The following is a 27,233-nucleotide window of genomic DNA, read 5'->3' on the forward strand; positions in this document are numbered from 1 at the left end:
GCACCCCAACTCCGCAGTCAGATGTGACTCTCAGCCAGACAGTAAAACAGAAGGTTTATTAGATGATGGGAACACAGTTTAAACAGAGCTTGTTGGTACAGAAAACAGAACCCCTCTGTCAGGTCCATCTTGGGGGGTGGGGAGCCTAGAACCAAGTTCTGGGTCTCTCCCCATTTCCCCAGCCAGCTCCAAACTGACACTTCCTCGTCTGGCCTCTGTGTCTCTTCCGGACAGGGAGGCCACCTGATCTCTTTGTCCCCAACACCTTCAGTTGGCATCTTGAAGGGGAAACTGAGGCACCCACACAGTATTCAGAGAAAATATTAAGGACAGTCCCACTTTGTCACAACAGGTGCAACAAAATATAATACTGTATATTGAAGTAGGCAAGTGCTGCTTCTGACTTTCCACTTTTAATTGACCCTTGTAATCTTGTGGCACTGACGTGTTGTAGCTTCATTTTATATCGGCTTACAGGGCGGGAGCGGGGGGGCACCAACATTTTGGGCCCCACCAAAAATTATACAAACCTGCCGCCTATGGGTACAGGGCCCCTTTGGGGGGCATGGGAGGCTTCCCCAGGGGTCCCAGCCAGGTGGACTCGCTGCGGGGAGCTCACAGTGTGAACAGGGGCGCTGAAGCCAAGGGGGGTTGCCCTAGGCAGAGAGGGCCCCGGGAGGTGTTGCACTGCGACGAGGATCCTGTCTGACTTCATTCGGCCCGGTCCCAGAGCACCACGCCTGCACACTCTGTTACACCTCCACAAGATCCCTGCCCTGTCGCTGCCTCAGTTTCCCCCTCTGGAGACTGGGGCTACCGATCCTGGCCTGGCTTTGAGGTCTAGGGGACAGAAGGGCCCGTTATTATATTACACCCTCCTCACTGCAGGGCGCCTGCAGCCCTGTCCAGCTTCCAGCTCTGTCAGGGGGACGGCGGAAGGAAATCCAGCCACCTCTGAACAGCCAGGGCTCCAGTCAGCCAGGCAGAGACTCAGTTCAGCAGGGGGTGGGAGCGGCAAGTGTCTATTACCCGTCAGGGAGCCCAGCTGTGGCAGAGTGGGAAGTTTTCATAATAATTTGTATTCCGATGGTGTGTGCCTCAGTTTCCCCTATGCAATGCCTGGTTAACGAAGTGGTGGGAAAAGGCTTCACAGAGACCCAGGTGTGACTGACGCCAGCTGTCTGGGGCCAGGTCACCGGCCCGTGGAGGGTCCCAGAAGATAATGGCCCGGCTATTTGGTACCTAACAACTAATGACGGGGGATGGCCAGAAGCGAGCTGGGTGGGAGCAGCTGGAGGACAAAGGAGTGGGGCCAGGTGCCCAGGTTTCCCAGACCAAGGCCGCACGCCGGAGGTGGGGCTGGGGGGGTTGCTCTGTGTGGGGCGCTGGGAGCAGGACGCAATTTGGGACTGGGACTCGGGGGGGGAGGAGGGGGAGAGCAGAACCCGGGGCTCTGGCCCGACCCACATGGACTTTCCTGTAACTTTAACCAAGGACTTTCTACGCTGTGTCCCGACCCCTCCTGCGTCCACACTGCTGGCTGAGTCACTCCAGATCAAGGGAACGGGTGGCGGGGGGTGTGACCAGGCTCCCATTTGGGGTCCGATCCCGGCATGCCCTGGGGGGGAGGGAGGGGCAGGCTCCGAGGGCCGGTTCCCGGAGGTGATGTGAAGCCGAGGGGCTGACCCTAGTGAGTGTGACCCACAGGGGGCTGACGTACCACCGGGCTCCTCCCAGGCTCTGCTCCAGAGCCGGGCCAGAGCACCGGATGTGTGGATCCGTGAAGGGGGGTCGGGGAGAGCTTGTGGCAGCCGTGGCCAGCGGCTTCCCCTTGGAGCACGTGGGCAGCTCCGAACCGTGGCCCAGTGGCAGGGGGTGGCCCGGGTCTGCCGTGCTGCCTGGCGCGGCCTCGGCCCATCCAGCCCCGGGGTGTCCCCCAGGCCACGGGGGGCTCAGCGAGAGGAAGATGCTGTCACCATGGTCTAGGGCCCAGTCCACGGACGTCCTGGTGGGGCCCGGGGGCGCGTGGCGTGTGAGCGCCCACGTGTGGGGCAGATCCCAGCAGCCTGCGGCGTACGCTGTCCCCCAGCACAGTCTGAGCCAGGGCAGGCGGGAGCGACGCCCTCAGACCCCGCACCCTGCTCCCGCCGGGGCTGGAGATGGGGCAGAGGGGGCAACGCGGAGGGGTGGGGCGGACCGAGCCATGCCCAGCGGGGGGGCAGCGCGGAGGGGTGGGGCATACCGCGCAATGCCCTGGGTGGGGCAGCGCGGCGGGGTGGGTCGGACCGAGACATGCCCAGGGTGGGGCAGAGCGGAGGGGTGGGGCGGACCGCGCCGTGCCCAGCGGGGGGGCAGAGCGGAGGGGTGGGTCGGACTGCGCCGGGCCCAGTGGGGGGGCAGAGCGGAGGGGGTGGGGCGGACCGAGCCGTGCCCAGTGGGGGGGCAGAGCGGAGGGGTGGGGCAGACCGAGCCGTGCCCAGAGGAGGGGCAGAGCGGAGGGGGTGGGGCAGACCGAGCCGTGCCCAGAGGAGGGGCAGAGCGGAGGGGGTGGGGCAGACCGAGCCGTGCCCAGAGGAGGGGCAGAGCGGAGGGGGTGGGGCGGACCGAGCCGTGCCCAGTGTGGGGGCAGAGCGGAGGGTGGGCACCGGAGAGGGGAACAGAGTTGGGGAAACCCGATGGCCAGCAGTCTCAGCGGACGTATCGAGCGGCCGAAGGCCCCCTGACCCTGCCCCTTTGCAGCCAGCAGGAGGCAGCGGGCTCACACCCACGCCCCTCGGCCTAACAAATTCTTCATTCCCCTGCATCTGTTTGGTGCTCAGAATAAATTCCTGGGCAGCCCCCGGAGGTGGGACCCGCCTGCGCCCAGCCTCGTAGCAGCTCACCCATTGGGTGTCTCTCCTGTGCTCAGTAGTTCCGCCCCCTTGGTTTTATCCACGAATTGGTTTATTTACTGCCCCTTGCTGGGGAGAATCAGACCAGTTCCCCCCACCACCACCTCACCCCTGGCTGGGTGCAATTAGAAGCAAGTCCAGAGCTGGAAAACAAGGCCAGGCGCTGCTGAACGGTAGCCGTGAGTTGATGCACCGCTGTGGATAATAACGCCCGTCTCCGTAGGGTGAGCGCTGTTAAAACCAGCCTGGCAGCAGTCAGGTTGCAAGCTGAAGTAGACACAAGGCGCATCGCAACAGACCAGCCTTCTGACGCTGAAAGGCAAACGTTATAAACGGGAGCAAGGACAAGGCAACATGCCTGGCGCTTCTGGATACAAACGTGGCTTGTTACTGCTTTCAGTAGGTGACACGGACCGGAAGAATCTGTAGTCAGTGGAAGTGTTACAGCATTCGGAACTCTTGTGACTTTATCACAAGTCTCTTGCTATTTGGTGTTTTGCTAAAATCCCCACCTCCTGGAGTCATGTTATTTTGTTAGAGTCATAGAGATGTCAGGCAGGAAGGGGCCTTGTGAGTTCATAAGAATAGAAGAAAGAATGGCCATATTGGACACCAATGGTCCATCTAGCCCAGTAGCCTGTCTTCCAACAGTGGCCAATGCTAGGTGCTTCAGAGAGAATGAACAGAACAGGGCAAACATCCAGTGACCCAACCCCTATTGTCCTGTCCCGGGTCCTGGCAGTCAGAGGTTTAGGGGCACCCAGAGCATGGTGTTGTGTCCCTGACCATCCTGGCTAATAGCCATTGATGGACCTGTCCTACAGGAACTTACCTAGTTCTCTTTTGAACCCCACTAGAGTTTTGACTTTCACAACATCCTCTGGCAAGGAGTTCCACAGGTTGACTGTGTGTTGGGTGAAGAAGAACATTCTTTTATTTGTTTTTAACCTGCTTCCTGTTAATTTCATTTGGTGACACTTCCTTATCTACTTTCTCCAAACCAGTCATGATTTTATAGACCTCCATCGTATCCCCCCTTAGCCGTCTCTTTTCCAAGCTGAAAAGCCCCAGTCTGATTAATCTCTCCTCACACGGAAGCCGTTCCATGCCCCTAATCTTTTTTTTTTGCCCCTTTCTGTACCTTTCCCAGTTACAATATATCTTTTTTGAGCTGGGGCAACCATATCTGCACCCAGTATTCAAGCTGTGGGGGTACCATGGATTTATATAGAGGTAACATATAGATGCAAGCACTGGAATGGGTTCCCTATGGAGGTGGTGGAATCTCCTTCCTTAGAGGTTTTTAAGGCCTGGCTTGACAAAGCCCTGGCTGGGATGATTTAGTCGGGGATTGGTCCTGCTTTGAGCAGGGGGGTGGACTTGAGGTCTCTTCCAATCCTGATATTCTATGATTCTATGAACATGATGTTTTCTGTCCCTTTCTTAATGAGACCCAACGTTCTGTTCGCTTTTTTGACTGCCGCTGCACATTGAGTGCATGTTGACAGATGGGGAGGGGTTCATCCCTCCCCACTGTCCAGTCCCCCAGCGTTTAGCATTTCAGCACTGCCGAGAAGTTTCCCATTCATCATGGCCGACCGATCCCCACCGCTGGCGTCCTCCGGCTGCGTCAGCTCTGCCAGCTCCTGCATCTCCTGCATGGGGCCTGAGTCGCCGGCCTGCTGGAATGGAGCGGCTCTGGCAGGGAAGTCACGACGGCTGCAGAACAAGCGCATGTAGCGAGCAATATTCTTTATCTGCCATATCAGCAGCGCCACCACCATCACTGCCCCCACCACCGGCACCACCACCTCCGCAATACGGTTGGACCAAGATCCGGGCTCTGCAACCGACAACAGGAATTGCGGCATTAGTGGGAGAATTGGTCAAACCCAGCCGAAAACTTCCAGCCTCTCCACCGCGCTCAGCGTTTCACCCCGGCGCCCGCAAAAGGGATTTTCTGATTCAAGACACTCCACAGTCCCCAGCTAATCATGGGTTTGCCGATTTCCCTGGGGCTCTGAGGAGCTACCGTAACATACCTAATCGATAATGTACAGCACCTAGCGCTGTGAGGTGCTGGGCCATGACTGGGGCTGCTCAGCACCATACACTTTAGATTAAGGTTCACTTGATAGCTGGTTTATAAGGCATTCAAACATGGTGAATATACGGTCTCAGCATGCTAAAGACACGGGTAGCGAGTGTGCTTGTCTACATAGGGCCTCTCAGGAAATATAATCTGACTTTTAAAGTGAATTAGTTAAACAGCATTAAACCCCTGTGTGGACGCTCTCCTTCAAGATTAAAGCAGCCTGAATTCAATTTAGCTTAATTCACTTCCAAAGTGAATCAAATTCAGGCCACTTCAATTCTAAATAAGAGTGTCCACACAGGGGGCTCAATGTGGTTTAGCAAATCCACTTTAAATTCAGGGCAAGTCTATACTACAAAATTAACTCGACCTAAGTTACGTCGACGTACAGCCAGGGCAGTAATGAAATCACTTTTGCATGTCCACACTGCGCCCCTTGTGTCAGCGGCACGCGTCCTCACTCTGCCAGCGTGCGGCACGGTGGGACGGCGGCTGAAAGGCAGCAACAGGCGATGTCATTAGCACCCCAGCATCGATCTGACTGCATCCACCCAAGCGCTAGGCCTTGCGCGGAGCTGGAGTTATTCCGTCAGTTCAGCGGGCAAGTTCCACGGCTGAGAACTGCCTTTCAATGTAGACACTGACAGAGTGAGGGTGACGTAAGCTGCCTTATGTCGACCTAACACTGTAGCGCAGACCAGAGCCTGCACTTTGACATGATTCGGATTAATTTTCCTGAGCGGCCCTGTATAGACAAACCCCTGCAGCCACCATTCAACCCTTCCTAAATGACTTCTACGTGGACCCTCAATACAAAGTGTCACCCAAGAAATCAAATCCTAGATGGGCACGGACGTGGGGCTGGGAGCCAAGCAGTCAGTACCCGGAGGCTCTGCCCCACGCACTCTGCTCCATCGGCCAGTTAGGAGCTGGGCAGGACAATCTGCCGAGGAGCCGGGCAGCAGCCAGAATTAGCTGGCGATCCCAGCAGTTCGGCAGCCCATTCCCAGCCCAGTTACTCACCCGCAGCTGCCGTCCCAACGCTGACCAGGGCCACCTGGGAGGCCGGAGCTGAGGTTGGCGCTGAGGTTGGCGCGGGCTCTGGAATGAGACAATGCAGAGGCGGTTGCAGCGAGCAGATGCAGAGTCCCAGCAGGTCAGAGCAGAGGGGTCCCATCCCCTCCAACCCCTTAAAATCTGCCCCCCAAATGCCGCTGTGCAGAGTCAGAGCAGGGTCGGACCCAGAGGGACCTTGAGGGAGCATCTGGCCCAGCCCCTGGCGCTGAGCCCGGACCAGTTACCTTAGATCAGCCCTGGCAGGGGGTTTGTCCAACCTGTTCTTAAAAACCTCCAATAACGGGGATTCGCCAGCCTCCCTTGGAAGTTGTTCCAGAGCTTCACCAGCTATAGAACGAAAAACCTTTTCCTCCTGCAGAACCAAAACCTCCCTTGCTGCAGATTATCACAGAACCATAGAATATCAGGGTTGGAAGGGACCTCAGGAGGTTCTAGTCCAACCCCCTGCTCAAAGTAGGACAAATCCCCAACTAAATCATCCCAGCCAGGGCTTTGTCAAGCCAGGCCTTAAAAACCTCTAAGGATGGAGGTTCCACCACCTCCCTAGGGAACCCAGTCCAGTGCTTCACCACCCTCCTAGTGAAATAGTGTTTCCTAATATCCAACCTAAACCTCCCCCACTGCAACTTGGGACCATTTCTCCTTGTTCTGTCATCTGCTACCACTGAGAACAGTCTAGATCCATCCTCTCTGGAACCCCCCCCCCCCTGCAGGTGGTTGAAAGCAGCTATCAAATCCCCCCTCACTCTTCTCTTCTGCAGATGAAATAACCCCAGTTCCCTCAGCCTCTCCTCATAAGTCATGTGCCCCAGCCCCCTAGTCGTTTTTGTTGTCCTCCGCTGGACTCTCTCCAATTTGTCCACAACCTTTCTGTAGTGGGGGTCCCAAAACTGGACACAATACGCCAGATGAGGCCTCACCAGTGCCGAATAGAGGGGAACAATCACTCCCCTCAATCTGCTGGCAATGCTCCTACTAATGCAGCCCAATATGCTGTTGGCCTTCTTGGCAACAAGGGCACACTGCTGGCTCACATCTAGCTTCTCGTCCACTGTGACCCCCAGGTCCTTTTCTGCAGAACTGCTGCCCAGCCATTTGGTCCCCAGCCTGTAGCGGTGCCTGGGATTCTTCCATTCTAAGTGCAGGACTCTGCACTTGTCCTTGTTGAACCTCATCAGGTTTCCTTTGGCCCAATCCTCCAATTTGTCTAGGTCCCTCTGTATCCTATCCCTACCCTCCAGCGTATCTACCACTCCTCCCAGTTTAGTGTCATCTGCCAACTTGCTGAGGGTGCATCCATCCCATCCTCCAGATCATTAATGAAGATGTTGAACAAAACTGGCCCCAGGGCCCCTTAGGCATAGCAACATATGCAGCTGCGAAGGGCACCTGAAAATTTGGGGCACCACTGGGTCTTAGTGTCCACCCGTCTGGTTTTCCTATCCCTGTTCCGACCCTTCCTGCAGGCTCCCACAGCTGGTTGCTGCAGCCTGGTGAGTCTTCCTCAGGAGGGGAACGAGTAGTTAAAAGTAAAAAAGCCTCCAGCCTGCCGGACCTATTAGCACAACATTGAAACTGTTAAAGAGCCATTCAAGGGGTAACAAGCCATTTAACAGGCATTTGCCAACCCCCAGGTATCTACTGTCAGTTTCTGAACAATCACAGTTGTGCATGGCTGTAATAAAAGCATTATCTAAATTTACTCAGAACAGAAACTACAGGGCCTTAGTTTAAAATTTGCTTTAAAAATATTTCATTAGTGAGTTGGTGAAGATTATAAAATCACCTCTCTAAAAAATCCTTGCATAGATTTTTAGATGCACAATCATCTTTAGCCTTAAATGCTTGGATCTTCAGACATATGGTTTTTTAAATAAATCCTTCAAAAGACCCCCTTATCTAAAATACACATTTCAAAACCTGCTTCCAAAGTCTTCCTGTCCTTTCTGTTCATCTCTTTCTCCCTTCATCCCCCCTGTTGAAGAGAGCCCTTAAAAGGACAACACCCTTTTCCTTCCAGATAGCTGGACAAAGAGTTTCCCTTTCTTTACTTTGGATTATCTGATGAACTAGTTTTAAGAGAACCCTCCAGCAAAATCAGTACCTAGTAAGAGATAAAATCCTTTGTTATGCCTAAAATCTTTGGAAACACATTTTTTAAAGTTGGTGAAATTTCATAAACGTGTGTACTGTTATGGAGATCTCACACAGTAAATTCGTGTTCCCTTTTTCTAAAAGCGAGGAACGTTGTTATGAACACACTAAACCACTGGGACTGTTTAATTTAAAATAAAGTCTTTGTTCCAGTGAGTTAAATATGTAGTAATCTGGAAGGATGACTTTACGAAGGCTTAAGAGTACATTTAAAATATAAAATCAGCGTAGAAATACTAACTGAGAAAATGTAAAACAGAGAAGAGCTGCATCATGTGTTCCATAATATTTAATGTTGTATTCAGCAAGACAGCTGACTCACCCTTACTACAAAGTCTTTGCAAATAAATGTCCAGGGCCGCCCCGGGGGGAGGGGAGGCAAGTGGGACAATTTGCCCCAGGCCCCAGGCCCCGCAGGGGCCCCCACGAGAATATAGTATTCTATAGTATTGCAACTTTTTTTTTATGGATTCCCCAAAATTGCTTTGCCCCAGGCCCCCTGAATCCTCTGGGTGGCCCTGTAAATGTCTGACAAACTTCAGGGCGTATCAAAAGACCTGTGACTGACATTTTTTATTGCCAAGTTTAGTGCTTTTAATTAGGTACTTTCTTCATGTCCATTCTGCGTGAGGGAGAGGGCACGGGGGTCTCTGTGGGGACCTGTGACTCTCCGCCACCGTGAGGGGGGCCGGGCGTCTTGTTATCCTTTGCTGTCTCGTCTCTCCCCCGCTCCCGCCAGGCTGCGAGCTCAGGCTGCCATCAGGCATTGAGGTACCAGTTAATAATACTGCGTCGGGCCCCATAAATCCTAAGGACGGCCCTGCCAGGACCGACCCCTGGGTCACCGCTTGGTATCGGCTGCCAACTAGACCTCGAGCCGTTGATCACTACCCGTTGAGCCCGACGATCTCGCCAGCTTTCTATCCACCTTATAGTCCATTCATCCAGCCCATACTTCTTTAACTTGCTGGCAAGAATACTGTGGGAGACCATATCAAAAGCTTTGCTATAACGTCAAGGTATATCACATCCACCGCTTAAGCCCGTTACTGCTTGTCCTAGCTTCAGAGGGACTGAGAACAATTGATCCCCGTCCTCTTTATAACAGCCCTGAACATCTCGGCAGCCTGTTCTCAGGTCGGCTTTTCTCAAGACTAAACACGCCCAGTGTGTTTAACCTAACCCGCTAGGCCAGGTTTTCTAAACCCGTCAGCATTTTTGTTGCTCTCCTCTGGACTCTCTCCAATTTGTCCACAACTTTCCTAAAGCGTCACACCCAGAACTGGCCTCAGTCCTCCAGCTCAGACCTGACCAGTTCCCAGGAGAGCAGGACAATGACCTCCCCTGTCTTACAGACAATGCACCTGTTAATACAGCCCAGAGTCATATCAGCCCTTTTAGCGACTGCATCAATTTGTGACCTGCCCTAACCCCCAGCTCCTTTCCAGCCGTGCACCCCCCTGACCGGTTATTCCCCAGTTCAGAGCTGGGCATTGGATTTTCCCTTCCTAAGTAACGCACTTTGCACTTGTCTCTACTCAGGGCCAGTGCAACCATTTAGGCGACCTAGGTGGTAGCCTAGGACACTGGGATTTTGGGTGTGACATTTTCTTCGGCAGCGACCCCGGTGGCCGGATCTTTGGCCGCCCTGGTCGCCACCAACATTTAGGCAGAGGGAGCTGGGGCAGAGGAGCGCAAGGAGGGCCGCCTGCAGCAAGTAACGGGGGGGGGTGGCACACAGGGGAACTCCCCGCCCCAGCTCACCCCTGCCCTGCCTCCTCCCTGAGCACGCCGTGGCTGCTTCACTTCTCCCGCCTCCCAGGCTTGCGGCGCCAATCAGCTCAGGGTGCTCGTGCACGGAGCAGGGGTGAGCTGGGGCAGGGGTGGAGGTGCCTCAGGGTGAAGGGTGGGAGGTGGGGAACTGCTGCGGGGGGTGCCTCAGAGCGGAGGAGGGGAGCTGCCGTCGGGGGGGTGCCTCAGAGCGGGAGCTTGGGGACGGGGGAGGGCGCAAGGTGGAAGTTTCGCCTAGGGCGCGAAACATCCTTGCACCCTCGACTACATTTCATCTGCCTGAACTAGCCCAGTTCTCCAGTTTGTCCAGGTAGCTTGAATTCTCCCCCATCTTCCTCTGTCCCGCAGCTGGAACTCCCCATGCAGCCCCGGCCAGGACCCCGCGGTGACCTTATCTGATTAAAATATGACCATGTGGATCATTGTTGCAACCACTGTTATATATTTGCAACAAATCTTGCACAAAGGTTGCCAAGCGAGGTGTCTATGGAAAGGTGATGATTGGCTGAATACGATTATGCTATCTGTATGCAGGCATCATTTTTGTATTTTACATTATGAGCATTGGCTCTCTCCCTGGATTTCAAAGGTTTGCTCCTGGGGTAACGCCCACAAGGTAGTTAGCCAGCACATCTGGGAGGCAGCGATTCACATTGTGTGGCCCATCGAAAGAACATTTAACTCACAATGGAAGACACCCACCTAGCCTGGAGGAACTTTCCTGTGAACGTGCTGTCTGAGGTATAGCTAATGGCTTCTGCTGTGACCAAGCGGAATCATGCATGGACGTGTGACTTGCCCATGTGACTCCAAACTCCATCTTGTCACCTGTGAGTTTCCACTACCTGTGCTGAGGGCTTTGTTTGAAACAACGGGTTTCCCGCCACATTGTAGAAGCTAAAAGGCCCTGGAAACATCTAATGGGAGTATTCTAACCAAGGGCCTAACTGGATACAGATTAACACGGCTACCTCCTGATACATTGATTTAATGAAATTGCTTTTAAAGAACCACTCATCTCTAAGGCGAGTGGTTTTGGTGGTGATACAAGGACTGGAATGCCCAAGGAAACTGCTGTTCTGACTTCCTGTTAGCCCATGGGGTGAAACAGAAGTTTGCTTCTGTTGCTGGTTTAGTGTATCTCCTGGGAGAAGAACCTCCAGTTTTGGGGTGTATCTGCCCAAAAGGATTAAAATTCAAAACAATCTGGACAAACTGGAGAAACGGTCTGAAGTCAATAGGATGAGATTCAATAAGAACAAATGCAAAGTGCTCCACTTAGGAAGGACCAATCAGCTGCACACAAAGGCAATGATGGCCTAGGAAGGAGTAGGGCGGAAAGGGATCTGGGGGTCATAGTGGATCACAAGGTAAATATGAGTCAACAGTGTAACGCTGTTGCAAAAAAAGCAAACATCCTTCTGGGATGTATTGGCAGGAGGGTTGTAAGCAAGACGCGAGAAGTAATTCTTCCGCTCTACTCCACGCTGATTAGGCCTCAGCTGGAGCGTTGTGTCCAGTTCTGGGCGCCACATTTCAGGAAAGATGTGGACAAATTGGAGAAAGTCCAGAGAAGAGCAACAAAAATGATGAAAGGTCTAGAAAACATAAGCTGTGAGGGAAGACTGAAAAAATTGGGTTTGTTTAGTCTGGAAAAGAGATGACTGAGAGGGGACGTGATAACAGTTTTCAAGTACATAAAACGTTACTAGGAGCAGGGAGAAAAAAAATTTCTTAACCTCTGAGGACAGAACAAGAAGCAATGGGCTTAAATTGCAGCAAGGGTGGTTTAGGTTGGACATTAGGAAAAACTTCCTGGAAGGGGGGGTTAAGCACTGGAATAAATCGCCCAGGGAGGTTGTGGAATCTCCATCACTGGGGATTTTTAAGAGCAGGTCGGACAAACCCCTGTCAAGGATGGTCTAGATGGTGCTGGGCCTGCCATGAGTGCAGGGGATGGGACTACAGGGCCTTTCGACGTCCCTTCCAGGTCTTTGATTCTATGATTCTATTTCTCAGCAGTTTGTCCTGAATTTGGTATTCTCAGCTGTGCCCCATGGAGACACGGTTACCGCCTCGTGTAAAACAGGGGTTACACGTGAGGGGCGTTTCTCGGGGCAGTGATTCAGGCATGGGAGGGCAGGAACCCAAAGGCATCAGCCAAGGGCCACCACTGGCTGCAGACTGGGATCCCGCTGTGCAAAGCAGGCAGCTGACGCTCCATGTTACACCTCAAACGGGTGGAGGAAACTCAGCTCAGGTGGTTCATGTGTTCACGGAGAACAAACATGTCAGTCTCTCTCTCAGCCAGAACAGCAGCGTAGCCTGCGAGAGGGAGCATGGGGCTGGGCCTGGGTTTGATTCCCTGATCTGCCACTGACCTGCTGTGTAACCTTTGGTAAGTCACTTCCATGCCTCAGTTTCCCCCCTCAGATATTTTGTCTATTTAGATGGTAATTTCTTAGGGGCAGGGACTGATTCATTCTGTGTCTGGGCAGCGCCCGGCCCGATGGGGCCCCGATCTCAGTGACTCTGTGTCTGGGCCGCGCCTGGCACGACGGGGCCCCAATCTCGGTGACTCTGGGTCTGGGCAGCGCCCGGCCCAACGGGGCCCCGATCTCGGTGACTCTGGGTCTGGGCAGCACCCGGCCCGACGGGGCCCCGATCTCGGTGACTGTCTGGGACCTGCGAGGAACTTGTAACCGAGAGAACAAACCTGGTTGAGGGGTTTGAAAGTCTGACCCCTACCAGAACCTGAGGTGGGAGCTGGGTCTGATCTCTATTTAGCTCTCAGCAGGCATGTTGGGCAGTTTCTTATTTTCCATGTTTTCTCTGTGCTGCTAGGACTAAATGTGCTTTGTGACGGCTGGTTGGTACCTGGTGTAAATTGTCGCAGCCCCAGAGAAAAGCGAAGCACGGGGGCTTAGGGTGACCAGTTAGCAAGTGTGCAAAATCGGGACAGGGAATGGGGGGTAATAGGCATCTATATAAGACAAAGGCAAAGCCCTGAATATCGGGACTGTCCCTATAAAATCACGACATCCGGTCACCCTACGGCTGCTGGACCACGCTCAGATGTGTTGGGAAACTCACAGCGACGTTCACAGGCCGTGCAAACCCAAACCCAGACCCCCAGGCTGGAGAGAGACAGACGCAGGCCTCCACCTTAGAGAGGAGGCGGCTGGGAAGCTGGAAACCTGACATCCGTGTCCTCCAGGAGGCCCAGGGGAAATCCACGGTGCGGTTACCCCTGAAACTGTGACCCACGGCACTTACCTGTTACAATCAGACGGATGAAAACCAGACACTTGCTTTTCTTCATCTCAGATTCAATCTTATAAACCCCTGCAATGGCTTTGCCGGCGTTCACCACGGTGAACCATCTGTTGGACACAGAGATGTGCCCGGCGAAGGAGCTGTGGAGCGGGTTTGATTTCCCTGGACGGATGACGGCTATCGGCGCCCATGTCCCAGCCAAGGCATCATACCAGGACAGCTGGGCAAAGTGGTCTGAGAGGTTAAGGGGCTGTTGCGCATCGCCGCCCTCAGGCACAGACATAGAGATTTCCTGTTGACATTGGCTGAGGCCTGGGAGGAGAAATCAACACTTTGGACTGGTTTTGGTGAAGCCTGGAAGTCGTCAGACCCAGATCCGGCAGGGGAGGGAGGGATGCGTTACGGGGGGGGGGAGGGGGCGCTTCAGATATAAGGCGCGGACCCTGCAAATGCTCAAGCAAGCCTTACGCTGCGGGTGTAGCATCACCCTCAGCTCGCTGCTCGAGGAAGCGTTTACACAGCAGCAAGAGCCCTGCCACGCCGAATCGCAAAGTGGGTCTACACAGCAGCCAGACAGCCACGGGTGCCCCGTGCCAGCCGACTCCGGCTCGCAGGGCTCGGGCTGCACGGCTGTAAAATTGCTGGGTAGATTTGCGCTCCCGTGAATGGGGAGGGTCTCGGAGCTCAGGCTCCAACCTGAGCCCCAACAGTTACATGGCTGTCTTTAGCGCGCACGCACACACACACACACCCCCCGCAAGCCCGAGTCAGCTGAGCCAGCCTCGGTGCTGCCGAGGAGGGAGGGGGGGCTCGGCAGTGTAGACACCCCCGAGTGTTTGCGGAATCAGAGCCAAAATCACTAACCCGCACCAAGATCTGTGCAGTGCCCGGCACAACAAGAGACTGGGTCTCTACACACACATCCCTCGATGCGCTGTGTTCCACATACCCCTCTTCCCTCTCCAAATGGCCTCCCAGCGCACCCCCCTCTCCGGTTTCCCTTCTGGCCTCTCCCTTTCGGAGCCTTTCGGGGACCCCAGCCCGGCACAGAGCTCCTCGGGTGGCACTTACGGGGGTCAGGTACTGCTTGCCCAGCGCGCTGGAGTAAGACGACGACTTTAAAGGTGATGCTCGCAAAGGCAAAGGGATGGGTGGCAGAGCTGTACCATATCATGGTGCATGGTCTGAGTCTGGCGCCCACATGGTCATCCGGGCACCCCCCAAGCAGGCCCGGCCCTTAATCCTGCCTCCTTCTGCGCAAAGCGTATCAATCCGCACGCTGGCCACCCTGCAAAACTCCGGCGGGGCCCCTCTACGGAAAAAAAAAAAAGCCTTCCAAAAAATCCAGACAGCCGTATCCCACCGCGAGCGGGATGGCGAGAAATCAATCCGTTACACGTGTCAGCATTTGTACGTCCTATGGCCAGGAACGCCCTCAATCACGGTTACAAGAGGGCAATCTTCGGCACCGTGTTAGTTCGAAGAATAGTATTTATCCGCCATTCCTCCAGCGCTCTGCTTCAGTCACTGTGCGCCTCTCTGCCTCATGCAGGCGCCGGGCCAGCAAAGCACGTCAGCGGGTGCTTTGTTTCAAGCACCTCAAATGTCCCCTGGAAGCAGAGAGCGCATGAAACGCAAGAGGGCTCGTTTCTCTGTGATTCTGCAGAGGCGCTTGTGGGAGACTGTGAATACGGCCGCTGCATATTTTTAGACCCGCCCTGCGAGAGTTATGAGCACCTCGGCGTGTCTGACAGCGACTGTCCGAGAGATCCGTTGTTTTCTCCCAGGTTCCTAGCAGGAAAGCCACGAAATGTCGTTCCTACGCAGGCTGTGTATCGTTCTTCTGGGGCTCCGTGTCTTAAACCCGCCTGTGCCATTTGAGTGGTTTGTTCCCCATCTGAAACCTATTTCAGCCCAAATAAGGGTGACACCCCCCCCTTTGTCCTCCAGTGTCAAACAGCAAGCGTGGGCGTCTTACCTCCTGCAAAGCAAGTTTCCTCCACATCTTTCCTTCCTCAGGGCTGCCGGCGATTCCCCCCTGTGCGAGAGGCCAACCGATAGAGCAAAACCTGAGCAAGCAGGAAAAGCAGAGCGGAAGTGGCCACATCCTTGTGTCGATGTCAGAGTAAGAGCGAGGAGGCGCTGCCCCACACCACCGGGTTTCACTTCTCAATTTTATGGAAGCGACAGCTGCAGGGACAGACAGACAGACAGACACAGGACACAAAGATAGACACAAGAATGCACAGACAGACACAGGAACACATAGACAGACAGACACAGGGACACAGAGAGTCAGACACAGATGCACAGACAGGACACACAAACAGACATAGGCAGGCAGGCAGACACAGGGGTGCACACACAAACACACACAAACAGCGTTTGTCACCTGTGCAAAAAAAAAAAAAAGCCCTGCCCCGAGGATTCGCGTCTCAGGAGGTTCCTCTGCCAAAATCGCCAGGTTGGCTTAGAAATCAGGAGCTGAATGGGAAACGCCAGGGGCTCTGTCTTTGCCTTCGGGACTTTGAGCCGTGTGGCCTGTTCCCTGCCCCCCCAGGAGCTTCGATATTTTGTTTTCGATGGAACTTCCTTGAACCCGGGCACCGTGGTCAAGAGGCGAGGAGCAGGGCAGGCCTGGGGTGTGAGGCCGTGAACGGGAGCTCGGGAGGGAGGCAGCGCGGCCCAGGGGCAGTGGGGGGGACAGGGGGAGCCTAGGGAGTCAGCAGGGGCCAGGGGTGAGGGGGGATGAGGGATCAGGGCAGCAGCAGGGACCAGGGGCAATGTGGGGATGGAGGAGCCGGGGGGGCAGCAGAGTGGGGGATGGGGGGGGATGTGAAACGTAACAAGCAGCACACAGCTGTCGCCAAGCCGTGTCTGTGTCTCTCGCACGTGTGCACACATCCCCACCGGGCGGGGCAGCCAAAAACCAGAGTTATCGGCTCATTCCCCAGCCACACGGTGTCTGCAGCCGCGGCCCAGCCTTGGGGGGAGAGCTGTTATTCCTAGAAAGCAGCTGGGGGGTGGGAACTGGAGCCGTCTCCTCTCTCCTCCCATTGGACTGATTCAGGTGAGTTGGAGCCAAAATGATCAGACAAAAGGGGATGATGGGCAGGGAATTGGCCCAGGCTAGCGCTGTGGGGGGTGGCACCAGGCGGCTCCGCTCCACGCCAGACAGTGCAAGTTCTTCGACTGAGCGTGGGAGCCGTGAGCTCACTGCAGGCGGGTGGCGTTGGGTGCCCTAGTCTCGCTGTTTGTGACCACCCCTGTTCCAGGCCTGGGGCCAATAATAAAATAGCTTATGCTAGCAAACCAGCTGGAGGCCATGGCTCCCAGTGCTCCAGCAATGGGAAATTAATGTGCCAGGCCTCACATTGCTCCCACTTGGCTTGGGGGCGAACCCTCCCCCCCTAATTCCCCTTTGCTCAGCCCCAGGGAAAAGGCAGCCGAGCCCCACCCGACCCAGCCCCTTGCTAGCTAGTATGTGCCAGCACCTTACAGCACTCAGCTGCTCCAACAGGGACACACAGAGAGCAGGGGGCTGCAGGATTTACACACACACACACACACGGCAGGGCCCAGCCTCTCCAGCAGGGGGCAGCAGGGTCTCACACACACACACACACACACACACCACTCCAGCAGGGGACACCAAGGACACACACACACACTGCAGCTCATATTCTTCACAGTGATATGATGATAGGATTATGGCATAATTATGATGCATTTTGTACAAGACCGGTCATGCAAGGTGTCACTGGAAAGGTTATGGTTTACTGAATATGATTATCCTATTTGTGTGCATGTATCATGTTTGTATCTGGAGTTAGGAATATTGACTATGTGTCTGTATTTCAAATGGGCTTACTCTGGGTCATACCCACAAGCAGCCTTTCAGGTACAACAACGAAGCCAGACAGTGCTGATGGGCCATCAGCAAAGACAATGGACCCTGGAAGAACTTAACCTTCCAGACCGTCGGTAAGTTCTGGCTGCTATGACTCATGCAAGGTCATGTGACCAGGCCACATGTCTCTGGACTCCATCTTGGGATGTCAGTGTTCTTCCACAGACAGGTCTGGGAACCAAGTTTTCAAACAAAGGGTTCCCGCCTTATGCCAAAGCCGTATAAGGCAGGGAGTGACATCATCTGGGGGTCTTCACCAATGACTCCCCACACAAGTGGACTCCTGAAAACACCCCTGAACCAGGGGACCCCAGTGCTAAAGGGATTTCTAGCCTGGGTGTGAAAACGCTGGGGATGCCAAGCTGCAACGCCAGCGTAGCTTGTGCCTTAAGAATCTGCAGCCTGCTTGTGCCATCCGTCAGGGTGAGAGATTGTGCATTCAAATCTTATCCTTCTAGTACAGGGGTAGGCAGCCTATGGCACGGGTGCCGAACGCGGCACAGCAGCTGATTTTCAGTGGCACTCACACTGCCTGGGTCCTGGCCACCGGTCTGGGGGGGCTCTGCATTTTAATTTAATTTTAAATGAAGCTTCTTAAACATTTTAAAACCCTTATTTACTTTACATACAACAATAGTTTAGTTATGTATTATAGTCTTATAGAAAGAGACCTTCTAAAAACGTTAAAATGTGTTACTGGCACACGAAACCTTAAATTAGAGTGAATAAATGACGATTCGGCACAGCACTTCTGCAAGGTTGCTGACCCGTTCTAGTAGGTTAAGCTTAGTTTGTGTTTTTGTTTATTTGCTAGGTAATCCGCCTTGATGTTTGCTAGCACTTAAAATCTATCTTTTGTAGTTAATACATTTATTTAATGTTTTAATCTGAACTGGTAAGTTTGGTGTGAGGTGCGTGGGAATCTTAGCTCAGGGGGCTGCTGCATTTCCTCTCCACATTGAGTTGGGGGGGACGAACTCTCTGAGCTTGTGCTACACAGTTCCGTGAGCAGTGCAAGAGGGTATCATTTTGGGTTTATACCCCAGGTTGGGGGATGCGTGCCTGGGGAGCTGGGGGTTATTTTGGCTGGAGCCTCTCTATTGTTGGTTCCTGCATGTAACTGCAGCTGGGGGTGGCCCTGCCTGTGTGAATGTTGGTGAAAGTGTAGGACCGGGAGCGGGTCTGCAGCTTGTCACAGCAGCACAGTGAGAGAGGGAGCTCCAGCTGGTGGGTCAGAGGGCTCAGTGGTACCCCAGTTCCAGGTGGCACCCTAGGGGGAACCCATCACACAGGGCCCAGCCCCTCCAGCAGGGGGCGACACACACATGGCCTTGGTGCCTATATTACTTTGAAGGCAAGTGGGGGGATCAGGCCAGTGTCTGCGGGGGTGCAGGTGCAGAGGAGAAAAGGGGGCGGGATGGGGGAGAATTGCTGTGGTACCAGATTCCCCCTGGCAAAGTCCCCCCCCACTCACCTTTTCTTCCCTCTCTGACTCTCACCTTGGCCACAACTCCACCCCAGGGCATCAGTCCCCGGGGGGCACCCACTGGGGCCCACCACCCCATGGCCAGAACAGGGTCATGCTGCACCCAGCCTGCGGCATCACCCTGCACCTCCCCACCTGGGCTCCTCCATCTCCCACCTGTGCCAGGGCCCTGCTCACCCATGGCACATCCGGCAGGCCCCAGGGCATCTTCCCAGCAGCCAAGCAGGAATTACGGGGCCCCAGGCGCCCCTGCCAGGCAACCGGTGCCACATGTTCCGAGGATGCCTCCGGAGGGGTGGAGGGCGTCCTCAGGCCTCGTGGGCAGAGATGTGCCCCCCCGGTGTTGGTGTCCCTAGGCCTGAGTGAACCAAAGTTCTTCCATGCCGTGAACTTTAACCAGCCTAAAATGCTAACAAACAGCAAGCAAAAATTTTTAACTGTCAGCTTTTTAGCTCACAGATGCAGTCTAGTTTGAAACAGCAAAAAGCGGTAGTGATACGGGCAGGGGCGGCTCTAGGAATCCCGCCGCCCTAAGCAGGGTGGCGCGCCGCGGGGCGCGCTCTGGCGGTCGCCGGTCCCTCCTGCAGACGTGCCTGCGGAGGTTCCGCTGGTCCCGCGGCTCCGGTGAAGCATCCGCAGGCATGACTGCAGAAGGTCCGCCGGAGCCGCCTGCCGCCCTGCCGGCAAAATGCCGCCCCAAGCGCGCGCTTGGTGCGCTGGGGTCTGGAGCCGGCCCTGGATACAGGGGAGAAAGGGCGGGGGGGGAGAGTCTGCATGCGTCTGTGTCGTGAAGGCCATAGATAAACATGCACATGGGAACTTGCTAATAAGCTACAATCTAATGCTTAGTGTAACTGCTACAAGGGGGAGGGAGAAAGGGAAGAAACAGGGAGAAAACAAAGGCTCGTACAGACAGCTTGAAATATAAAAAGGGAACTTGCTTATAACCAGTGCGCTTGATTTGAGATACTGCTTCTCCTAGTGCCTTTTTCAAGATCTTGAATAAACTTGGTTTGCTTCTCCACCCTGGTGTGTTAATTAGTGCGACGCACACCGGGCAACGAACCCCCACTGTTGCCCCCTCGGGCCCTCTGGGCCGGCAACACCGGGAGCTGTGCCCCCAGCCAGAAGGGACAGTTTGGGGCTGCGCGGATGGAAGCGGACGCTGATTAACCCCAGTGCAAATCACCAGGCAACATTTCCAGCCACCTGTCGTTTGGGGTCTTTTTCAGGGCCTGGAAAATGAAGTTCTGGGTGTTCATTTGATACAAAAATAAAGGCATATTAGTAAAGGCTTCATAATAATAGTACTTCAATCGAAGTAAAAAGAAACAATTTCATTCTACAGCTCTACAGCTGTACCTTTTCCAGTTACAATGCATCTTTTTTGAGATGGGGCGACCGCATCTGCACCCAGTATTCATGACGTGGGGGTGCCAAGGCTTTATGTAGTGGCAACATGATATTTTCTGTCGTATTTTCTGTCCCTTTCTTTATGAGGCCCAACACTCTGATCGCTTTTTTGACTGCCGCTGCACATTGACCGGATGTTGAAGGATTGGAGGGGGGGCGGTTCATCACTCTCCAGTCCCCCAGCATATAGCATTTCAGCGCTGCCGAGAAGTTCCCCATTCGGCACAGCCGACCGGTCCCCACCGCTGGCGTCCTCCGTCTGCATCAGCTCCTGCATGGGGCCTGTGTCGCCAGCCTGTTGGAACGGGGTGGCTCTGGCAGGGAAGCCAAGATGGCTGCTGAACCAGCGTATGTGGCGAGCAATATTATTTCTCTGCCATAGCCCCAGTGCCAACACCAACACCAGTAAGGCCACCATTGTCCCCACCACCACCGCTACAATATAGCTGGGCTGAGATCCCGGCTCTGCAAGCAACGACAGGAGAGCAGCATTAGCGGGAGAGCTGGTCAAAGCAAGCGAAAATTTCCAGCCTCTCTACCATGCTCAGCGTTCCACCCCAGCACGCAGAAGAGATTTTCCGGTTCGAGACGCTCCGCCGTCCCTGGGTAATCATGGGTTTGCCGATTTCCCTGGGACTCCGAAGCGTTACCGTAACACACCTAACCGATAACGTACAGTGCCTAGCGCTGTGAGGTGCTGGGCCATGACTGGGCCTGCTTGGCACCATACACTTTAGATTAAGGTTCACTTGATCGCTTGTTTATAAGGCGTTCATACGTGGTGGATATACGGCCTCGGCATGCTACAGACACAAGTAACGAGTGTGCTTGTCTACACAGGGCCACTCAAGAAAACTAATCTGAATTGACTTTTAAAATGTATTAGTCAAACCAAATTAAACCCCTGCATGGACGCTCTCCTTCAAAATAAAGGCAGCCTGAATTGTATTTAGCTTAATTCACTTCCAAAGTGAATTGAATTTAGGCCACTTCAATTCTAAATGAGCATGTCCACACAGGAGGGAGGGTCTGTGCACTTTAAAGAATCCACTTTAAATTCAGGGCAAGTCTACACTACAAAATTAACTCGACCTAAGTTACGTCAACGTACAGCCAGGGCAGTAACGAAATCGCTTTTGCATGTCCACACTGCGCCCCTTGTGTCAGCGGCGCGCGTCCTCACCCTGCCAGCGTGGGGCACGGTGGGACGGCGTCTGAAAGGCAGCAACAGGCGATGTCATTAGCTCCCCGGCATCGATCTGACTGCATCCACCCAAGCGCTAGGCCTCGCGCGGAGCTGGAGTTATTCCGTCGGTTCAGCGGGTGAGTTTCATGGCTGGGAGCTGCCTTTCAGTGTAGGCACTGTCAGAGTGAGGGTGACGTAAGCTGCCTTATGTCTGCCTAACACTGTAGCGCAGACCAGAGCCTGTACTTTGACTCGATTCAGATTAATTTTCCTGAGCGGCCCTGTGTAGACAAACCCTTCAGCCACCATTCAACCCTTCCTAAATTACTTTTACGTGGAACCTCAATACAAAGTGTCACCCAGGAAATCAAGTCCTAGATGGGCATGGACGTGGGGCTGGGAACCAAGAGGTCAGTACCCGGCGGTTCTGCCCCACCCATCGGCCAGTCGGGCAAGGAGAAGGGATGTAAAGCCATGGACGGCTCTCAGCGGGAGATGGAGATCTGACCCTGCTACTCCCAGCCCTGCTGGGACCAGGAAGCAGAGACCCTCTCTCCTGACTGCTTCTTGGCCTCTAGCTAACACCGCGCGGTTCCTTGCTGTCTGGCCTGTCCATACCTGACAGGAGCCGGGCGGGACAATCTGCCGGGGAGCCAGGCAGCAGCCAGAATTAGCTGGCTATCCCAGCAGCCCGTTCCCAGCTCCGTCACTCACCCCCCGCTGCCGTCCTGTTGAGGCGATCGTCCCTGGCCAGGGAGGCCGGAGCTGAGGTTGGCGCGGGCTCTGGAATGAGACAATGCAGAGGCGGTTGCAGCGAGCAGATGCAGAGTCCCAGCAGGTCAGAGCAGAGGGGACCCATCCCCTCCAACCCCTTAAAATCTGCTCCCCAAATGCCACTGCACAGAGTGAGAGCAGGGTCGGGCCGAGAGGGACTGCGATAGGGAATCTGGGCCAGCCCCCTGTGCTGAGTCTGGACCAGTTACCCTGGACTCCAGCCCTGGCAGAGGGTTTGTCCAACCAGTTCTTAAAAACCTCCCATGACAGGGATTCCCCAACCACCCTTAGAAGCCTGTGTTGGAGCATGAGCTTTCGTGGGTGAATACCCACTTCGTCGGATGCATCCACGAAAGCTCATGCTCCAATATGTCTGTTAGTCTATAAGGTGCCACAGGACTCTTTGCTGCTTTTACAGATCCAGACTAACACAGCTGCCCCCCCTCTGATACTTGACATCAAAGGCTAATGACTATTGCAAAATCCATAAACTCGAATGGGAACTTACAAGTATAAAGCTGGGGTGTTCTGCCCTGGGACTCTGGGTTCAGTCCTGCAAAGCCTCGGAGCGTCGGCTTCGCGACGGACAGAGCCCAGCTCCGCACTCGTGTTCAGTCTAACTGGCCATTAGATTGACTCGAGCTGCGACAGTCCGGTAACCGTTGCGGTACGTAAGGGTTGAGTAAAGACCTGGGTGACCACTACCGTGGTAATAGGGCGTAGGGCACGGGCGAGCACTACTTCTTTTGCTTGACAGAGTGGCCATCCCGTCCCTTCCTTTTTGCTTGTTACGGATAAGCATCGCAGCCGCGTAAGAAATGTGGAATCCCCTCTGGGGGAAGCAGTGTTCTCGCTCCTCTCCCTCCTTTTTCCCAGCTACATCAAATGTGTTCAGGGTCGTGGCCCCCATAGGCTGCTGATTAAGGAAATTTGGAACTATAAGGACTGTAACAGCGCCAGCGCGATATGGATAACGGTGTTAACAGTAAACAGGGGCGGGTAGAATTATATTCGGTATATAGTGTGGCAAAGTTCCTCCTCTCCTCTAGTAGGTCCTGTGCTTATTGGCGGATTTCCTCCCCTCAGTGGTCTTCCCCTTGGATGAAACCCACAGTCTGGATCACCTCCTCCTATGTCTGATTAGGAGTAGCGAGGCTTGGGGGGGAACCCGGGCCCGCCCTCTACTCCGGGTTCCAGCCCAGGGCCCTGTGAATTGCAGCAGTATCTATAGTGCTACTTGTAACCGCTGCTTGACCGCTACAGCTCCCTGGGCTACTTCCCCATAGCCTCCTTCAAACACCTTTTTATCCTCACCATAGGATCCTCCTGGTGTCTGATACTGCTTGATTGTATGGTGTTTCCTCAATCCTCCAGTAGTACACCCTCTCAGTTCTTAGTTCCTTGTGTCTCTGGCTCCCAGCTCCTCATACGCCCTTCCTTCCTCTGGCTCCTTTCCCCTTGACTGGAGTGAGCTCCCCTTTTTATACCAGGTGCCCTGATTAGCCTGCCCTGATTGGCTGCAGGTGCTCCAATCAATGTAGCTCTCTCCGGTGCCTTCTAGAAAGTTCTTAATTGGCCCCAGGTGCCCTGATTAGCCTGTCCTGATTGGCTGCAGGTGCGTTTGAATGCATCTGCTAACTGTTGTATTTTCAATAAACGCGGCGTATTGCCTTTTCCCCTGAAAAAGATCCCGTGTGCTTCTTATAAGCATAACACTAGGACTAAATGTGCTTTGCTTTGCGGCGGCTGGTTGGTACCTGGTGTACATTGTCACAGTCCTGGAAGAAAAGCAAAGCACAGGGGCTGGACCCTGGGCCAACGTGCTGGGAACTCACAGCGACGTTCAGAGGCCGTGCAAACCAAACCCCCAGGCTGGAGGGAGACAGACGCAGGCCTCCACCTGTGACAGGGGAGGGCTGGGAAGTTGGAAACTTTATATCCGTGCCCTCCAGGAGGCCCAGGGGAAATCCACAGTGTGGTTACCCCTGAAATTGCAACCCGCGGCGCTTACCTGCTACATTCAGACGGATGGAAGCCAGACACTCCCTTTCATCCATCTCATGCACAATCTTCAAATTCCCTGCAATGGCTTTGCTGGCGTTCGTCACAATGAACCGTCCCTTGGACACGGAGATGTGCCTGGCGAAGGAGCTGTTGTAAGGGTTTGATTTCCCTGAATGGATGACAGCTATCTTCATCCATGTCCCAGCCAAAGCGGGGGACCAGTACAGCATGGCAAAGCGCTCCGAGATGTTAAGGGGGTGTTGCATGTCACCACCCTCAGGCACAGAGATAGAGATTTCCTGTTGACATTGGCTGGGGCCTGGGAGAAGAAATCAACATTTCAGGTTGGCTTTGGTGAAGCCTGGAAGACGTCAGCCCCAGATCCGGCGAGGGAGGGAGGGATACGTTATGGAGAGCGCTTCAGATATAAGGCACAGACCCCACAACGGCTCAAGCAAGGCTTGCATCACGGGCGTAGCATCACCCTCAGCTCGCGGCTCGAGGGCGTGTCTACTCAACAAAACGAGCCCTGCTGCGCCAAATCGCAGGATGGGTCTCCACAGCAACCGGAAACCCGCGGGGGCCCCGTGCCAGCCAACTCCGGCTCGTGGGGCTCAGGCTGCAGGGCTGTAAAATGGCAGGTAGGTTTGCGCTCCTGTGAATGGGGAGGGTCTCGGAGCCCAGAGTCCAGCCTGAGCCCCAACGTTTACATGGCTGTCTTTACCACACACGCCCCTGCAAACCCAAGTCAGCTGAGCCGGCCTCTGTGCTGTAGGGGAGTGGGGGGGAAGGTGTAGACACCCCTGAGTGTTTGCATAATGTTTGCAGAATCAGAGCCAAAATTACTAAACCGCACCAAGATCCCGGGCAGGGTCTGTGCAGTGCCTGGCACAATGAGAGACTGGGTCTCCACACACACACCCCGCCCCCAAATGGCCTCCCGGTGCATCCCCCCTTCCCCTCGTTTCCCATGTGGCCTCTCACTTTTGGAGCCTTTCTGGGAAACCCAGCCCAGCACAGAGCTCCCCAGGCGGTACTTACAGGGGTCCGGTACCATTTGCACAACATATAGAAGTAAGCAAATGACTTTAAGGTGGATTTGTTGTTTCCTCCACATGGCGCCTGAGCCAAAATTAGGCGGTATAAAGCTTCTCGCTCCGTCACGCGGCCGGCGGCCTTCCGGGTAGCAGCCAAGCCGACCCGCCCCTAGCCTTGCATCATCCCCTCATCCTGCCTCTTCCTGTGCAAAGCGGAAAACGCCTGCAGGGCGTGTCCCTGAAGAAACACCGTCAAAAAAAAATCCAAATGGCCATACCGTGCAGCCAATGGGATCACGAGAAATCCAGGCGTTAAATGTGTCAGAATCTGTATCTCCGATGGCGTTTTCCGCTTTGCACAGGAAGAGGCAGGACGAGGGGATGATGCAAGGCTAGGGGCGGGTCGGCTTGGCTGCTACCCGGAAGGCCGCCGGCCGCGTGACGGAGCGAGAAGCGTTATACCGCCTAATTTTGGCTCAGGCGCCATGTGGAGGAAACAACATCTCCGATGGAAATGAATGCACCTAAATACACTGTAACAGAGACAATCTTTGTCGATATAGTATTTTGAAAAAATACTTTTATCCACCATTCCTGCAGCGCTCTGCTTCATTCACTATGCATCTCTCTGCCTCCTCTAGGCCCCAGACCAGCAAAATACATTAGTACCTACTTCATTTTAAGCCCATTAATCGTCCCCTGGAAGCAGGGATCCCTGGGGACATGAGAGGTCTTGTTTTTCTGGGATTCTTTCTGGGGCGCTGCAGTGGTTTTTGCGGGAGACTGAATATGGCAGCTGTGTATTTTAGCCACGCCCTGCGAGAGTTATGGTGTCTGAGCATCTTGGAGTGTCTAAAAGCGACTGTCTGAAAGTTCAGTTGTTTGCTCCGAGGGGCCTAGCAGGAAATGTCGTTCCTGTCTGTCGTTCTTCTGGGGCTCGGTGCTTTAAACCCGCCTGGGTCTTTCAGCAGCTTGTTCTGCCTTTGGAAGCGATTTCAGCCCAAATGGGGGTGACATGCCCCCTCCTCTTCGTCCGCCGGTGTCAAGCAGCAAGCGTGGGTGTCTTACCTCCTGCAAAGCAAGTTTCCTCCGCATCTTTCCTTCCCCAGGGCTGCCGGCGATTCCCCCTGCTAGAGAGGCCAACACAGCGCAGCAAAAATTGAGCTGGCAGGAAAAGCAGATGGGAAGTGGCCACATACTCGTGACTACGTCAGAGCAAAAGTTAGGAAGAGCTACTTCCCCGCCACCCCTCCTGCCCTCAATTTTACCAAAGCGACAGCAGCAGCCTTGGGCCCGGCGTTTTCGCCTATCAAAAAAAGCTCCCACCTCGAGGATTTGCAAGTCAGGAGGTTCCCCGCTGCCCCCTGCCAACAGAGCGAGGCTGGCTTAGAACTCAGGAGCTGGATGGGAAACGGTCGGGGGGGAGGGGGCTGTCCGGCTTCGTCTTCGGGACGGGGAGCAGGTCTGCAGCTTGTCACAGGAGCACAGTGAGACAGGGAGCTGCAGCTGCTGGGTCAGAGGGATCAGGGGTGCCCCAGTTCCAGGTGCCACCCTGGTGACCCGGAGGCCCGGCTCAGGAGTCACAGCCGGTTCTGGCCAGTGGGAGGACAATGGGCTGCGGGGGGAGGACTCCGGTGACCTGACCAGCCGATTCCAGCCAGAGGGGCCAGAGGACAGAAGAGGGGAGAGGAGACCCAGGTGACCCTGTTTCCCTGGAGAAAAGACAATGGACAGAGGGGGCTTGGGGCCAGTGATATCAGATGCCCAGCTGGGAAGCAGGGGGGCTCTGGGCTGGAGAGGGGGAGCAGGCAGAGCCCACCTGGATGCAGGGGAGACTGGGATGTGCTGGGCTGAGGGAGGCCAGGCCTGAGACCCTGAGAGTTTCCTGTGCTGGGGTCAACGCTCAGTAAACCCTCCTGTTTTACAGTGGCTGAGAGTCGCTCCGGGCTAGAGATCAGGGTTGCATTATTCCCTCTGGGAGTGGAGGCCCCAGGATGGTCCAGAGCGAGTGGACTCCCTGAGGGGGCCCATGGTGAGAGACAGACGTGCTAAGGCTCAGAGAGGTGCAGCTCCAGAAGGTGGAGGGGCTTAACCCCCCCGAGAGAGTGGACCCCCGAGAAGGGTTGTCACACTGAAGGG

At 54.7% G+C, this 27,233-nt stretch overlaps 2 protein-coding genes across 5 annotated transcripts; both read right to left on the reverse strand.

Annotated features, from left to right (window-relative positions):
- Positions 1-4,282: 4,282 nt before the first annotated feature.
- Positions 4,283-15,426, reverse strand: LOC120388686. 2 transcript variants are annotated; one of them, XM_039510689.1, is made up of 4 exons: positions 15,263-15,426; positions 13,285-13,596; positions 6,010-6,087; positions 4,283-4,734 (listed from the first exon to the last, which is right to left on the reverse strand). In XM_039510689.1, exons 2-4 carry the CDS (start codon positions 13,565-13,567, stop codon positions 4,412-4,414), a joined length of 684 nt encoding a protein of 227 aa, XP_039366623.1. In that variant the 5' UTR covers positions 13,568-13,596; positions 15,263-15,426; the 3' UTR covers positions 4,283-4,411. The 2 variants fall into 2 exon arrangements, with proteins under 2 accessions (XP_039366623.1, XP_039366622.1); XM_039510688.1 differs by having other exon boundaries at positions 14,356-15,420.
- Positions 15,427-19,750: 4,324 nt separating this feature from the next.
- LOC120388175 lies at positions 19,751-26,258 on the reverse strand. Of its 3 annotated transcripts, none has more exons than XR_005590512.1 (5): positions 25,099-25,421; positions 24,065-24,376; positions 22,562-22,969; positions 21,994-22,062; positions 19,751-20,558 (listed from the first exon to the last, which is right to left on the reverse strand). XR_005590512.1 is itself a non-coding variant. In XM_039509813.1 (5 exons), exons 2-5 carry the CDS (start codon positions 25,172-25,174, stop codon positions 20,125-20,127), a joined length of 891 nt encoding a protein of 296 aa, XP_039365747.1. In that variant the 5' UTR covers positions 25,175-25,332; positions 26,163-26,258; the 3' UTR covers positions 19,752-20,124. The 3 variants fall into 3 exon arrangements, 2 of the variants coding, with proteins under 2 accessions (XP_039365747.1, XP_039365748.1); XM_039509813.1 differs by lacking the exon at positions 22,562-22,969 and adding an exon at positions 26,163-26,258 and having other exon boundaries at positions 19,752-20,558; positions 25,099-25,332; XM_039509814.1 differs by lacking the exons at positions 22,562-22,969; positions 25,099-25,421 and adding an exon at positions 25,768-26,153 and having other exon boundaries at positions 19,752-20,558.
- Positions 26,259-27,233: the final 975 nt, after the last annotated feature.

This window comes from Mauremys reevesii, linkage group 22 (assembly GCF_016161935.1).
Source record: "Mauremys reevesii isolate NIE-2019 linkage group 22, ASM1616193v1, whole genome shotgun sequence".
In the NCBI taxonomy this organism is placed as follows: domain Eukaryota; kingdom Metazoa; phylum Chordata; order Testudines; family Geoemydidae; genus Mauremys; species Mauremys reevesii.